Source organism: Acomys minous, assembly GCF_964271855.1.
Source record: "Acomys minous genome assembly, chromosome: 6".
NCBI lineage: Eukaryota > Metazoa > Chordata > Mammalia > Rodentia > Muridae > Acomys > Acomys minous.
Window position 1 is genome coordinate 75,874,234 of NC_140487.1, and position 16,935 is coordinate 75,891,168.

Here is a 16,935-nt window from a genome sequence, read left to right on the forward strand (position 1 = left end):
AATAAAATTTATAAATTCCTAAGGTCTACTCAAGTTAACAATAACTGACTTAAAAATATATGTCTAGCTTCTTTGTCTTTGCTAACTTCATTAAACTTTAGTGTTTTGGATGAACTAAGTCATACAAAGTCCTATGATATCCTGTAATGGTACACTATGAAAAAAGTTAAAAAAAAAAAAGGAAAAAAAAGGAGTACTGACCCCATTTATAAAGGTGAAGCCCTCCATACTTAATTATCTCTTAAAAGCCCACCGCAAAAGAATTTAGCAGCAGCATCTACATTGGCACATGGTTTTAGAAACATTAAAAATGCAAACGTAGAAACAGCCATGGAGTTGAGTCTGTCTGATCCTCAGTGACAAAGAGCCACCCAGGCCTGGAAATATGTGGCCAAGTCAGGGTCACTACAAGGAAGCACCGAATGGCCCTGCATGAAGCTATAAGGTAACCTCGGGGCACTGGAGGGCACTAGGACCCTGGGGTGTCTGCCAAGGAGAGCTGACGAGGGCGGGGGTGGGGGGGTGGGGGTGTCAATGGAGTCAGCCTAGGAGAGAGGCCACAGAGCCAGGGAGTGGGGCCACCCAAGGCCACTTGGAGCCCTGTAGGATTGGTGTTCACCCTGCTGGATTTTCGTCTTGATCCAATCATTCTTTTCTGTGGCCCATTCTTACTTTTTGGAATGGGGATGTTGACTCTGTGCCATTTTATGTTGGAAGTACTTAACTTGTGTCTTTTATAGGAGCTCGCAGTTAAGAGATGTGGGGATTGTTACTGGCCATGGTGGCAGTTCTCAACCTGTGGACCATGACCCCTTGCCCAGGGGTTGCATGTCACATATCCTGCATATCAGACATTCACATTACGCTTCATAACTGTAGCAAATTTACAGCTAGGACGTAGCCATGAAAATAATTTTATGGCTGGGGTCACCACAGCGTGAGGAAGTGGATTAAAGGGTTGCAGCCTTAGGAAGGGTGGGACTGTGCTATAGGGACTTTTGACGTCGGAATGCATGCACTTTGCTGTTTAAGATGATCATAAGCCTATGGGGCCAAGGGATTGGGTCTCTGGAGCTGGGGTGACAGATGATTATGAGTCACTCTGTGGATTCTGGGAACTGAACCTGGGTGCTCTGAAACAGCAACAAGATGCTCCAGCACACAAGAAAACTTGCTCAACCATGTTCATAGCAGCCTTATTCATAATAGCCAGAACATGGAAACAGCCTAAGTGTCCCTCAGTAGAAGAATGGATAAAGAAACTGTGGTACATATACACTACGGAATACTACTCAGCTATTAAAAACAAGGATTTCTCGAAATTTGTGGATAAATGGATTGAGCTAGAAATGATCATAATGAGTGAGTTAACCCAGAAGCAGAAAGACTCAAATGGTATATACTCACTTATATCTGCATATTAGCCCAAGGGGCATGTCCCACGAAAGCCTTCACTTACCAGGAAACCGAGACAGAGGGGAGGACATCCTATTGGGACTCTAGATGAGAGAAGCATGGGAGAATAGCAAAGTAGAAGGATCCAGAGGGTCCTAGAAACCTACAAGTAGAACATTATTATAGGCAGATTTGGGCCTAGGGGTCCTGCTCAAACTAAGGCACCAGCCAAGGACAATACAGGCGGTAAACTTTAAACCCCTACCCAGATCTAGCCAACGGACAGGACATTCTCCACAGTGGAGTATGACTTTCACACGAACTCTGGTGCCTCATATTTGACCAAGTCCCCTGGATGCGGAGGCCTGGTGGCACTCAGAGGAAGGATAGCAGGCTACCAAGAAGAGACTTGATACCCTATGAACATATACAGGGGGAGGCAATCCCCCTCAGGAACAGTCATAGGGGAGGGGAATAAGGGGAAAATGGGAGGGAGGGAAGAATGTGAGGATACAAGAGATGGGATAACCATTGAGATGTAACAAGAATAAATTAATAATAATAAAAAAAGTGTTCTTACCCCCAAGTGATCTGGCCAGGTGCAGAAGACACTTTTCAGCTGTAAGGAAGACTGAGTTGGATAAAACGATAAAGCGAGCTGAGCACTAACGCTCATCTTCTTGGCTTTCTGGCTGTTGGGGGGTAGTGTGACCAGCTGCCTCAACTTCTCTGACAGGATGGATTTTACCCTTGCACTGCGAACTAAAATGAACCATTTCTCCTTTGTTTTGATTTTGTTAGTTTTTGTTTTATTACTTTATCTTTTTTTTTAATTACAGCAATAGGAAAAGAAGCCACGATATTAAAGAGAGTCCCCAGGGAGACCGGAAGCGTGGACTCACCCCCCACTGATCGTATCTCAACTCTCAGAACAGCCCAGCAAGTTAGACTGAGAACGCTCAGCCATCAAGGTCACCAAGCTTATATGTACCGTCTGTTGTCAAAATCCCATGTGTGCATACACCCTTACCGTTGCTACAGGGCTCAAGGTTCGGAGAGCTAAGAGGAGGAGTCTTTGATATATTCCTAAAGCTAACAGTTATGGAGTCTCCCCCCCCCCCCCCCCCAGTGCTGGGGGTGGGGTTCTGGGCCTCAGACAGACTACACAAGCCCTTTCTACCACCTCTGCCCTCCCTAGGCCTGCAACCATAGCTTTAAGCAAAAAGGCTATCAAAAAAGAACAGGAAATGCAAAAAGGCCTGGTGTGATTTTCTTGTTGTTGAGTAGGTTTAGTTAGCCTACTCAGGCTAGGTTTAGTTAGGGTTTAGTTAGGGTTGTGTGTTTGTTTCTTAAGAGAAAGGTATTTCAGCCCTTTGCCCAAGCAGGGCCTTTGGCCAAGCTGCTGGTGAACCCAGACGTTGGCTTCAGGTGTGAAGTTCAGGTCTGTCTTCTCCCAGGAGGGGGCAGCAGCAGCAGCAGCAGCAGCAGCCACAGTGTCAGCTGCTGGGAAGTGGGGCAGAAGGCGTCTGCTTTCCCACTGGCATCCAGTCCTCTAAAAATTCTTGGTTCCAGAGACCACTTTATCCCTTCCTTGGTTTGCTGAGTTTGTTTGGAGCCACAGACACTGGGAGTGCAGGGCCTGGCAGAGAGTCCTCCTTGTAAGTGCCTAGCTCTTTCTGGAAACATTTTGGTCCAGGCTGCGACCTTGAGGCATGAGTGAAGGAGGTGAGAAAGTCTCTGGCCAAAAGGAAAGCGCTTCAGAAAGAAACAGCCAGTAACTGAAACTCTCCCAGGCACCCCGCAAAAAATAGAGATCCTTGACCTGGGCTCCTGGCCAACGGCCTGCTGCCCTTGTCCTTGAACCCATCAGAGCTACAGTTCTTATCAAATCAAGACAATCTTCAAGCACCTGCTAAGTTTTCATTTAGAGCAGGTGGGCACTGACGTGTGTGCACATGCATACGAAAACCGGAGGTCAGCCTCAAGTGCCCATCCGTCCACTTTGCCTTTTGGAGACATGTTCTTTCACTGGCCTAGAGCTCACCAAGGAGGTTAGGCTAGCTGGCCAGCAACCTACAGGAAACTGCCTGTCCCCACCCCTGTAGTGCTGCAATGACACGTGCACACTACCGCCCCTGACGTTTTAATGGTTCCTGGAGATTAGACTCAGATCCTCATACTTTTATGCAATGGGCACTTTTACCCAACTGAGCTGTATCCTCAGTCTTAAGATTTAACTTTCAGCTTTATTATTTGGGTTGAGGAGGACTGCCCTTCACCCTTGCAGAATTTAAACAAATCTTAAAACACAACAAAGCGTTACTCGGTTCCAAGTTCATCTCAGCTGAGCACATACCCTGGGTCTGGCAGACACTGCCAGCTGCATAAGAGGTGGGCAAAAGTCCCAGGAAATGTCGGGTACCACACAGCTATGGATGGACTGTCAACTGCTGGAGGTTGCTTTGCAAATTGCCACATCTGAATGGAGCTGACAAAAAAAAACATATTTGAAAAGATTTCCTAGTGTATTTGGAACCAAAAGGCCTAAGGGGAGGGGGTGCAATTGGCTCTGAAAAAACACGTCCCAACCTTCTGGGTTGAAATGTCCAAGGATAAGGAGCTTTGAAGTCAGACTCTTTCTGGGTACCCTCCCCCACCCCCAGCCTAGTTTCTGTGAATCACCAGGCATACGTAGTTCCTCTCAAGTTTCCGGTTTCATCCAGTTGGCCCTACTTTCCCTTGCTTTGTTACTTAAACTTCCATCCATTCATTGAAGTAAACATTCATCCCCTCCCATGTACTAGGTAGAGAGAATACACGAACACACAACACACACACACACACACACACACACACACACACACATACACGCTAGTATTGATACTGGTGGTGGCTGTAAGGTCACAGACCACATGTCATATTTCCTAATGACTGGTATTGGTAGAAAAGAGTAGAATCATCTAGAAGTAATCCCGTGGTCCCATAACATTGGGGATGACTGTGATAGACAAGTTGTAATAAAAAACGATTCTGGACAGCTCCACAGGAGAGAGGAGAACCCAGAGGGCAAGTCAGAGGACAAGGGGCCACAGGGACGTCCAGGATGACAGGGTTGTCCCGGACAATGGCACACAGCAAGCAAAGAGAAGTAATTCTGTGTCTCTCCTGGTTCTACCACCTCCCAGATCAGTCTGAGTTGAACTGACATCAGCGGTCCCAATGGTGGAATCAAGTTATGTCATCCATCCTCTAGGGTAACTCGTGGGAGTTGGGCCTCTCCTTCTACCTTGTGGGTCCTGAGGATGGAGCTCAGGTCACCAGGCTTGGCAGTAAAGCACCTTTACAGAGCAGTTAGCTTGCCAGCCCTCAAATGCAAGCTTTTATAGAAGACTTTATCATGTTAAATAATTTTTAAAATTACTTTGTGTGTGTGTGTGTGTGTGTGTGTGTGTGTAAGAGAGAGAGAGACAGAGACAGGGAGAGACAGAGAGACAGAGCAGAGACAGACAGACAAGACAGAGAGTGTCTGCCTATGTAGGCCAGGCTAGCCTCCAATTGTCATCCTTACCTCATCTCCCCTGTAACCCTCCCTCCTCACCTGTTTCCCTGTCTTCTCTCTTCCTGTCTGGCCTTATCTTTACCACTACCCTTCTATCTTCTCTTACCCTTGCCTCCTCCCGTCACTGCACTCTCTCTCAGCCTCTCCTGCCCGTTGCCCATCCCTCAGTACTGTGTGCTCCTCTATCTTCTGTGCAGCTCCCATTTCCCCTCTCTGTTCTCTTCCCCTGACCCACAGTACATACCTCTTTGTTCTGTTTCATCATCTTCCCCCCTGAAGCTCCTTAATTAGAAAGTATAGGAGGAAACAGGCATTGTCAGACATTTGTAATTTTATTATTCAACAAGATACTTTATTTTTAATTTTAAGAGCAGGTAAGTACTAAAAATAAGTTTCTCTCTCCAAAGACCCCAAAAAAGGAGAGAGAGAGAAAAAAAAACCTTGTTCATAGTTAGATTGTTCCTTTAATACTAACTATAATAATTATTATTTTAGTGATTTCCTGGATTGGCCACAGATGATCTGTTCATGTAGCTCATTGACCCTTGGTTGGAAAGTCCTTTTCAGTTCTTCATAATCCAAGACAGCAGCTGACATCAATGTAAAAAGAGAGACAGGCTAAAAACAGTTGAGTGTGTACGCCCTGAATTGCATATTCAGTTGCAAAATCATCATCATTATTATTGTAATTACAGAGGGGAGGCATTTCAATAATTGTTCAAAGTGTCTTCTTGAGGAAATAAGTAAATCAGGGACAGCTGTCACAAGCCAATCTACAGTAATGATCCCCGTATGTGCATCTTCAGGATTCATAACAATCTACAATAACAAATTTGTGCATTTGTCTACTGTCCCTGAACAGCCTAAAAAATAACAAAGCTACAATCCACTGATCTACTCTGATGGCTTGCTTGGTAGTTCGCTTGTAGTTTTAAGCCGCATCCTGGAATAACCTTACAGTCATAAACTGCCAAACAAAAATTGCATCACCAATTTAATAACGAACAACGGTGGGCAGCCTGGCATCCATCCACCTGTTAACAGCATGGCCACAAACCTAAGTTTCTGAGCCAAGTGGAAGCCAGGTAGACAGCTTGGCAGACAACTGAAACAGGTTAGAGAGAAACATCCACCAGGACAGACATGCTGTATTGACTCGAAAATTACAAACAGGAACTGTGAAGGCCTTGTTTTCAGCTTACTTGTGAAATCAGCCCTAAGTGGTTCAGGTTTTGCTCTTCCCCAGCATACAGCTGTGAAATGACTAATAGAAATTAAGTGGCGTTGCATCAGGCACTAAAGCTGCCACGTTACAGAGAACCAAAAAACGTCCTGATAGGCCGTCCTCCTCTGGATAATACCTATAACAGATTGCGCAGAGAAAGCATTGATCTAAGACTGCTCTGTGGGCAGAAAGAAAGATTTACTGGGGATCAAACTGCCAAGGCAGAGGGAAGAGCAAAATGGTGAAAAAGCAGCAGATTTTATATGACTGTCAGAAGGGTGGGATCTGAACTGATACAGGCTGTACCGGATTGACCCGGAACTAGATGCCCTTCCCTGAGGTAGCTGACCTTTCTGGGAAGGTTAAGGGACAAGGTTCCTGGTAAACAGAAACCTCCTTGAGAGATCTGCTTTTCTAGTGAACAGAAATCTTTAGGCTTGTTGACAGTCCTGTTTACCCTGTCAGAGCACTGTATACATAATAATAATGAATAAATCTTTAATTTAAAAAGGACAATGCCACCAGCACTGCCATTTTGAGGAAGAGAGGCTTTAGGCCTGACAGCACTCTGGGTCCTTTAAAGAGTGCCAGCCAAGCACGGGCATGGTGCATTTACAAAGAGCGAGAATCATCCAAGCGCCTTTTCAAAATGTTCTCTTGTCTCAGTGCCTTTGAATTATGGTAATATCTCTCATTTCATGCTCTTGAAGAAACTCCAGAGACGGGGAGCTGCAGCCTCCTCAGGCGCTCAGGATCCTCTCCCTCACAGGCACTCAGTGCACTTCCATATTCGCACTCCCAGCAGTTTAGCCAACGTGCAGTCTTATCTTGCTTCAGTACTTCAGACATTTCCTACAAAAGCGTCAGAAAGGGCATTGATTGACATTTTGAAAGTTGTTTTGAGGTATATTTTGCATATTTTTAATTATAGAATAAGGTATGACAATGATTAAAATAACCTCAAAATGATTTCATATAGAAAGCAAAAAATGTCCTTCTTGCCTTTATCACAAGCTAAACACTGAGATCTAATTCCTGGCCTCTGTTTTCCATATAAGGATACAGAATGCATACAATACTTCTATGCAGAGTAAATACTGCAATATACAGTATCCTGTGTGTTGTATCTATCAACATAGCAGCAATAGTCCATGTTAGCACATGGAGATCTTTTAGCCACATGATGTGCCATAAAGCCACCGTAGCCTAACTAACAGACATTTAACACTTTCCACTCTTCTCATTGTTCTAAACAATGCTTCCATGAGTAACCTTACATTCATGTCTTTAGGAACTTGGGACTTTATCCATAGACTAAGTTGCTGGAACGTAATATATGCATATTTAAGACGAAAGCGACCGCACTTCCTTGGCCAGCATGTGCAAGCTCTAGGGCGCACACACACACACACACACACACACACACACCACACACACACACACACACACATACACACACACACACACACACACATACACACACACATACCACACACACACACATACACACACACACCACACACACACATACACACACACCACACACACATACACACACACACACACACGCACACACACATACACACACACATACACACACACACATACCACACACACACACACACACATACACACACACACATATACACACACACACCACACACACACATACACACACACACCACACACACACACCACACACACACACCATACACACACACCACACACACATACACACACCACACACACACATACACACACACACACACACCACACACACACACCACACATACACACATACACACACACACACACCACACACACACACACATATACACACACCACACACACACACCACACATACACACATACACACACACCACACACACACACACCACACACACACATACACACACACACACCACACATACACACATACACACACACACACACACACCACAAGCATGCGCTTCCAAAGTGCAGCTCCCCACCTGCCCTGATGTAATGGCCATCATCTGTGTACATCTGCTATAACCTCACTTCATTGCGCCTTCCACATCACTCGCTCATAGAAACATAGGCACATTGTCATGATTTGCGTTGTTGTAAGCACTTATGAAGGGGAACATTTTCTCTAAGTAATCTTAGCCATTCCTTTTGTTTGTTTTGTTGTTGTTGTTGTTGTTGCTGTGTGAGACAGTCCCTCCCTGTGTAGCCCCGGCTAGCCTGGAGCTAAGAGATCTATCTGCCTCTATCCACCCCAGTGCTGGCATTAAAGTTGTGTTTCACCGCACCCAACAGCATTCTTATTTTAGTATGTGAAGTATTTGTTCACATTCCTTGACCATTTTTCTGTTCATTTTGTTTTTTTGATAAAATTGTATAATTAAGACCTTGTATAAATGCATAAGTACTTTTTTTGTTGGATTGCAAACAATTTCTCCTCCTATCCATTTGCCTTTGGCTTTGCTTACAGTGTTTTTCTGCTGCTTCTCTTGTTGCCATCAACTTCATTTTCACCGCATAAAAGTTTTAAATGTTTTACACAAATTCATTTATCAGCATTTTCATTTTGGCCTGTGGATTTGCTTGTGTTTTGAATGTTAGTTGCCGTGTAGTTGGATCTCTCTGCAGTAGATTTGGATTTGAACTCTGTTGTGCCACATGGTACAAATGAGGAGATTATCTGGGTATAGTGGGTATAGTGGCACATGTCAGCAATTGCAGCATGTAGGTGGCTAAGGCAGGAGAACTGCTGTGAATTCAGGGCCAACCTGGGCTATATACCAGGATCCTATCTCAGTAAATATGGAGGGACATTGCCTGCTGCAAAACGCATTTCAATTTGGATCCCCAGCAGCCACATAAAAAAAGCTGGGAGTGGCCACACATACCCGTAATCTGAGCACAAAAGGGCCATGGAGCCAGGCAGATGCCTGTAGTTTACAGCCAGCCAATCTAGCGAATCAGCCAACACCAAGTTCAGTGAGAGACCCTGCCTCATCAAAGAAGACCTCAGGCTCTGGCATCCCTGCTCACGGATGCTACCCTTCCCCATCCCTCATGTGCACACACAACCACAAGCACACACATAACCAAGAAATTAGGTTTTAATGTGGGAAGAAAAGATTTACAAAGCCAGTATCATCAAGAGAAGTGAAGATGCAGAGACTCCAACCTCCACTGTTCCTTGGGCAACTATCTGGCCAGAGAATAGTTTATGTCCCATTTAAAGGACCCCTGTCTCTCTTTTTTATATGCACAGGAATAAGAGCCATCTGCTCAGGAAGATACTCTGACTATGTTGGCCCTGGACAGCCTGGATGTTTGGTGCCAGTTTACCAGGATTGTCTGGAAAACTCACACAGGCTGCCCAGTGTCAGAAGAGACCAGGGTCTGACCCGAACAGATGAGATGAGACTATATTTATTGACACACACAGCGAGGGGTACAAGTGGAGGGTCTGCAGATGGAACCAGCTGGCTGGAACTCCCCATAGAGGCCTGGGAATGAGGAGATAGTGATGCAGCCGTGGGGCTCCAAGGCCCCTGTCACACAGTGCCTAGCTAGACCTCTGGTGGGACAGTGACCTCATGGGATGCTAAGTTTGTGCACAGCTCTCCAGGTCTACACATCCATCCCTAGGCCACGCCCTGCCTCAGTCCAGGCCCATACACTACTGGGTTTGAGCTAGCTCGTTGGCCAGGCAACTCCAAAGGGGGCCTCAGATTTATTTAAAGCAACCTGCTCCTAATTATTAGGTTAATAAGGAGTCATGAAGTCCCCCTGACCCAAGGCTTTTGTTATGAATGTTTAAAAACACACAAGATTTGAAGAATACAATTAATTACCCTATACTTTTCATCTCTGTTCAGCTATTGTTTATACCTTTTCCACCTTAGCTTTATCTCCTCCTATGAATAGATAAAGTTTATCCACTGAAGCAATTGAAAATAATTTTAATATTAAAATTTTTAATTAATATCGCACATAAAATAATCTAGCATATGCCTTCAAAGAAAAAGGGCATTCAATATAACTATACCATTTCAGATTTGGGAAGGTTAGCAATGATTTAATAAAATCTTTAAGTTCATATTAAAATTTTACAATTGTCTAAATGCCTCATATAAGAATTCTCCCCTTTGTCTCAAAGATCAGTCTTTGTCCCTTTTTCTCTCTTGTCTTTCCTCCTTTCTTCCTCCTCCTCCTCTTCTTCTTCCTTCTCCTTCCTTTTTGCTTTTTGACAAGGTCTCATGTAGCCCAGGCTGACTGTAAGCGCTTTGTGTGGCCAAGGATGACCCGGAACAACTGAAGCTACTTCCACATCCTGAGTGCTTTGCAGATGTGCACCACCCAGTTTATATCCTGCTGGGGGTGGAAGCCAGGATTTTGTGCACATTAAGAAAGCTCTCTACCAAAGAGTTAGAGCCCCTAGCCCTGGCCTAACATCTTAACGTTGCATTAGACTCTTTCTCTCTAGTCCGGTGTCCCAAGATGGACATTTAGCAATACCCACAGATATTTTTTATCATGGGGTGCTTCTGGCATTGCATTAATTGTCTGCTACAATAACAAGAGGCATGAAGTTGGATACTTCAAAATGAAGTCTACTTGATTCATAGTTTTGGAGGCTCAAAGTCTGTGATCACGTGACCATACTTGTTTGGCCTTTGACAAAAGCCCCCTTGGTTGCATTCCAACACGGCAGAGAAACAGAAAGGAAGCCAGTACACGGAAAGGCTGAATCACTTGGCTCTTGTAACACCCCACACTTGGAAAAACTCAGTTCCTACAAGAACTGTGTTAATCCCAAGGGCAGGGCTGTTAGTGACCTAACCACCTGCCAGGAGACAGGCAGTTCTCCACCTTCCAACATGGCCATCCTGAACACTAAGCTTCCAGCACAGGATGCTTTCACTGATAAAACCGCATCCAATCAAAAGTAGGTATGTAGTGTCTCCAGCCAACAATACCTGCTGAATGTCCAGTAGCTCCCTGGTCCTCATAACAAAGAACTACTTGGTCTGAAAAGCCAGTGATGACAAGGATTGAAGAACCCAGCTGTAGCCTGCCTAACCAGTCTTCCCGCTTTGTTTTGAAGGACACTGGCACTGGTTTGCAGCTAGACCAGCTGTTATAGATGGTCCTGTGCTGTAAATTCTTCAGGGTTTTTTTCCCTCACTAGTTTCCATTTATTCTGATAGCAAGAATATAATACAGGTGTCTGTAACAGTTATCCATCGCTGCATAACAAACTGCCCCTAATAGTCAATGGCATGACACTAAAAACCACTGTCTAGACCATTCTGTGACGTGGGCTGTGCTCCGCTGAGCTTCGATTCACTCTGGCATCTCAAATGTATTTGTTACTTTTCTTGTTGTGGCCTGGCAGGAAGCCACTTGAGTGAGGAAGAGATTTTGGAGGCTCACAGTTTAAAGGGCTCCAGCTCATCACGGGAGGAAACCCAGGGCGACAGGTGCTTCGTGATGGCAGAATGAAAAAGCAGGGAACAGACAGGAGACATGGTAGGGACGTCAAACCTCCAGGCCTCCCCCAGTTGCCCACTTCCTCTAGATTGGCTGTACCTCCTGGAAGTTTCATAACCTTTCAAAATAGTGCCATCTGCTGGGCACCAAGTGTCCAAACACAGGAGCCTATGTGTGAAGGACGTTTCCTTAGTCTGTTACACCTAGAAGGCATGAGCAAAGGAATGCGGAAGCTCTCCTGAGATGTTGGCTTAGACCTGGTTCTGTCACTTCTGCAGTGTTATGTTGGTGAATGTAAGTGACAAGGGACCAGTGAAATGGCTCAGCGGGTACAGGCACCTTTCACCTAGCTCAATGAACCAAGTTCAATACCTAACACTCACATGGTGGAGGAGAGAACCAACACCCACAGGTTGTTCAATGACCTCCACATACATTTTGTGTCATCGCGCTCTCTCTCTCTCTCTCTCTCTCGCGCGCACACACACACACACACACACACACACACACGCAAGCACCCACACTAAATAAATAAATTTAATTTAAACAAAAAAAAAAAAAGAGCATACTTTGTTTAAAAAAGAAAAGCAAATAGCAAAGCCAAATTAGACTTCAGTGATAGGGAAATAAACTCTACCTCCTGCTGTAGTCAACCTACCAAATAATAGTGATGGGGATGTGGAAGCCAGAGGTTGGTGTAGGGTATCCTCCTTAATTGCTCACCCTCCTGCTCTTTTAAAAATGATAAGTATGCTGGGCGTGGTGGCCCATGCCTTTAATCCCAGCACTCAGGAGGCAGAGGCAGGCGGATCTCTGTGAGTTTGAGGATAGCCTGGTCTACAGAGCGAGTCAAGGATAGCCAAGGCTACACAGAGAAACCATGTCTTGAAAAAAAAAAAAGGTAAGTATTTTGCTTGAATGTATGTAAGTATACTGTGTGTATGCCTGGTGTCCAAGGAGGCCATAAGGGAGTATGGATCCTCTAGAACTGAAGTTACAGTCAGTTGTAAACTACCATGTGGGTGCTGGGAACTGAACCCTGGCCCTCTGGGAAAGCAGCAAATACTCTTAACTGCTGAACCATCTCTCCAGCCATTTACCTAACTTTTTGCGACAGGACATCTCACAGAACCTAGAGCTCACTGATTTAGCTAGACTGGCTGTCCTGCAAGCCCAGAGGCCATATTGTATCTTCTTTCCCAGCACTGGGACTCCAGGCATATATTGCCACGCAAGCCTTCCTTCCTTTCTTTCTTTCTTTCTTTTTCTTTGTTGTTGTGGTTGTTTTTGTTTGTTTGTTTGTTTGTTTGAGACAGGGGTTCTCTGTGCAGCCTTGGCTGTCCTGTACTGACTTTGTAGAGCAGACTGGTCTCAAACTCACAGAGATCCACCTGCTTCTGCCTCCTGAGTGCTGGGATTAAAGGTGTGCACCACCACACCTGGCTTGTTTTTTGTTTTGTTTTGTTTTTTCTTTGTGTACCTTAGCTGTCCTGGACTGGCTTTGTAGATCAGGCTGGCCTCAAATTCACAGAGATCTGCTTGCTTCTGCCTCCTTGAGTGCTAGGATTACAGGTGTGCACCACCACACCAGGCTTCACACACCAGCCTTTTCATATGAGTTCTTGAGGGTCAAATTCAGTCTTGTATGACAAGCATTTTACCAAGTGAGGCATCTCTCCAGCCTAGCAGTGTTTTTGTTTCAAGTTCATCACATCCTCAAAATGTATCAGCTGTCATTTTTCTGTAAAGGAGGTTTGTTTTGCTGTCCTAACCTGCTTCTGTTCTCTCCCCTCATTTTATAAAATCACTTCAGTGATCATGTTTGCATGCAAGCTGTTTTCTCTTGGGTGCTGGAGACTGAACCTAGGTCCATGCTAGGCAAGGACTCTACTATAGACTGTATTCCAAGCCCTAACTTTTATACCATCAAACAACATTTTCATGGTCAGACTCCCCAAACACGAAGACTAAAGTCCATGAGGCCAACTCATAAGCAAGGACTTCAGCTTTTTAAAAGTTACATTATTTTAAGCACAGTTATTCCATCTCACCAACCTCTATTTTCATCATCCACCAAGTCAGGGCTCTTTTCTTTTCTCCCTGGAGAGGTTTCATGACATTCCCCAGGGGAAAAGACTCACTGTCATTCCTAAAGTACAGCCATAGCAAATGCTGTCATCTGCTGAGGAGCCTGCTGTACATGTACTTAATTGTCTCAGCAACTCTATACATAAGTAATGTTACATCTTATGAAGGAGAAATTGGAGGCCTGAAAAGAGACACTAGAAAAACCATGGCCTTTGGGAATGGATGCTTTGGATCCTGTCTGTACCTCCTCTTTGATTCAGGATCTGAGGCCTGTATCTACTGAAGATGAGCAACTGGCCTCATATGCTGGCTGAGCACAGCCACCTCCCTGACCTAGAGTAGATGCTATTCTGTATATATCCTGATGATAGGTATATACAGCTGTATATATAGCTGATGATAGGCCATGACGCCTGAGTCATGATGGGTAAACAATAATTCAGGGTGCCATAGAGTCCACAAGCAATTAATTCAGATAATTTGACCTACACTCCAGTTGGATTTTAACTTTAGAGATCTTTGGGGGAACTTTCTTAGGCAGTATTGTAGGTGGGTGATTATGACCATGCAGCCTCTGGGAGCACTTGGGGAGCCCCTTAGCACCTCACATGCCTATCAGGAAGCTCCAAGCAGATTCCAACTGTGTTAACCCCCGAACAGTGTGACCATTCTTTCCACGAATAACAAAGAGATGCGTTCTAAGAGGGTGTAGATAAGTCTCACCCTTATGAAGCTGTCATAAAGTCTGCTTATACAAGAGAGGACGGCTGCTATGTCACTAAACCATATAACCTGTGGGTCACTGTTATATGTGTATTCCACTTAAGTATACTTATTATTTCTAATTTGCGTGTGTGCATGCATGCGTGTGCGCGCGTGTGTTTCTATGTACCATGTGTGTGCAGGTGCCCATGGAAGACACAGAGCATCAGATCTTCTGGAGTCAAAGTTTGTGCGAATTGCCTGATGTTTGCATTGGAACCCGAACCTAGGTCCTCTGTGAGAACATGCTTTTAACCACTAAGCCATCTTGGAAGCTGCTAATTCATTTAATGTTTAACCCAAATCTTAGTGGGAATTACGTAAGTATGGTGTTAAGGGCCACTATGTTTCATGAAATGTTCTAGGTACCTGTGCTGCACCAAAAACTAAAATAAATATTCTTTTATTCTATTTGGGAAAGAGGGGTTAAAAAAACCCAACAATTTTATAAATTATATGCAAAAAATAAGTGTTAATGACAAAAAAATTTAAGTAGGGAATATTTTGGATATATGGATTAGAATAGAATCATGTCTAGCAGTCTTTTAAAAGGCGATAGTAGGCATGGTGTGGCGGTGCATGTCTTTAATCCCAGCACTTGGGAGGCAGAAGTAGACAGATTGCTGTGAGTTCATTGTCAGCCTGGTCTATGTAGTGAATTCCAGGTCAGCCAATGCTACATTATAGTGAGACCCTGTCTCTAAAATAGAGGAGGGGGAAGAAGCAATACCAGAACAAAAATGTGGATGGTGTTTAATAATTAGCATGCATACTCTACCACTTTCTAAAGTCTTAGGGCTGGAAAGGTAGCTCAGTGCTTAAGAACACATACCACTCTTGATGGGTTTAGTTCCCACAATGCACATCCAATGTTTCACAACCACTTGTAACTCCAGAGAACCAGGCCCCCCTCTTCTGGCCTCTGTGGATACCTGCATGCCCATGGTGTACGTACCTACACAGGCATACACTTATACTGATTAAAACAAATCTTTAAAATTGTATAAAGACATTTTCCTTATGTGGCCTCAGCTCCACTCTGTACTTGTGCCTTCTGGGAACACCCAAGAACCTTCCTACTTTGAAGGGAGAAGAAGTTAAAAGAGCAGATGGGCAGCTTCAGATATGGCCTGTCTGCTACACACCAGTGAGGATGGCTTCACATGCTGTTTTCTTGGGGCCTAAAGTGTCCCCTGAAGGGAGCTCCCAGCTTTAGTGGGACTCTGTGACCACACAACCCTGAAAATAATTGAAGGACTCAAGCTAGAAAACCTCATCCTCTTCAGGAGGCACTCAGGAACAGCATGGGAGAGGCTGTCTGGAGAGGAGAATATTGCAAAGGCAAGTTACTTAAGGGGCAATGTGTGCACACGCATGTGCACACACACACACACACACACACAGAAACAGAGACACGGATGCAGAGAGACACAGAGAGATGGAGATGGAGGGAGGGGGACGGAGGGAGAGAGAGAGAGAGAAAAAGACAGAGAGAGAGAGAGAGAGAGAGAGAGAGGAGGTAGTGTCACTGGGAGAGTTTTACAGAGAGAGGTTGAATGAGAGAACAAGCCAGACCCAGGTGAAGACAGAACAAGCCAGAGAATGAGAAGAAGCCAGAAAATTAGAAAAGATTGCTGGAGTTCGTTTGAGGCCCAACAGAGTAATTCAGAGGACAAGAGAGAAGCCAGATTGAATAAGTCAGCTGGGAGAGGAATTTGAGCCAGAACAGTTGAGTTGAACTAGCCAACCCAGAGCTCAGAAAGAACAAGGAAAGGCGAGCTTATGAAGCAGTAAGTCTCAGAGGCGGAAAACATTCTAGGCCTGGCTTAGATTTGTATGGAGGCTAGAAGCTTCCAGGACGAGGCCCAGGTTAGCAAATGGAGACAGTAAGCCTCTGAGGCAACAATTGAAACAGGCGAATAAAAGTTCTTTTTACACTTCCGTGCTCACCAAAGCCCATTTCCAGTCTCTCAAATGTTCAGCTGCATGTTCTGTCTCACCATGGCTGCCTGTGACTTCCCCCATTTGCAGCCCATACAGTGCTACAACCCAGAGCCTCCCCCTCCCCTCACTGAGCGACCAGGCTCAGCAGCTACCATACGCGTTTCCAGCTTCTCTGTCCTCCTCAACCACGGTTAAAGGCTGCACTCCAGAGTGCTGGTTGTAGCTCGCCAAGAGGCTGACAATGGCAACAGGCGACATGACACAGCATGTGAGAAAAGCGGTTCCCAGGGCAATGAACTATGATCACTGGGAAACAGGAGAAGAAAGGCCCCAGGAAGATGGATTCCCTGTCTTCCCTCCTCCCAAGGGCTTGCTTGAGGCATGGCTTCATCCCCTAGCACAGTGCCATTCCGCAGAGTCACTCCCGCAGGCGCACCGTCTTTCTGTGGATTACTCAAGCACCACCCTCTGG

General features: G+C 45.0%; 1 protein-coding gene and 1 long non-coding RNA gene across 7 annotated transcripts in view; one reads left to right on the plus strand and one right to left on the minus strand.

Annotated features, from left to right (window-relative positions):
• LOC311600108 overlaps window positions 1-16,935 on the plus strand; it is a 48,183-nt gene that overhangs the window by 4,818 nt on the left and 26,430 nt on the right. The window contains exon 2 of the long non-coding RNA XR_014780146.1: window positions 2,235-2,382. This is a non-coding gene — a long non-coding RNA (uncharacterized lncRNA). The remainder of the gene's footprint in view (window positions 1-2,234; window positions 2,383-16,935) is intronic.
• Window positions 5,268-16,935, minus strand: part of LOC311600101 (uncharacterized protein) — a 170,813-nt gene continuing 159,145 nt past the window's right edge. For all 6 annotated transcript variants that reach the window (XR_014780132.1, XR_014780133.1, XM_084786399.1 and 3 more), the window contains one exon: window positions 5,268-7,031. Coding sequence is in view for 4 of the 6 variants with exons in the window: in XM_084786401.1 (XP_084642527.1) it covers window positions 7,013-7,031 (19 nt within the window). In the remaining 2 variants the exon portion in view is untranslated. The remainder of the gene's footprint in view (window positions 7,032-16,935) is intronic.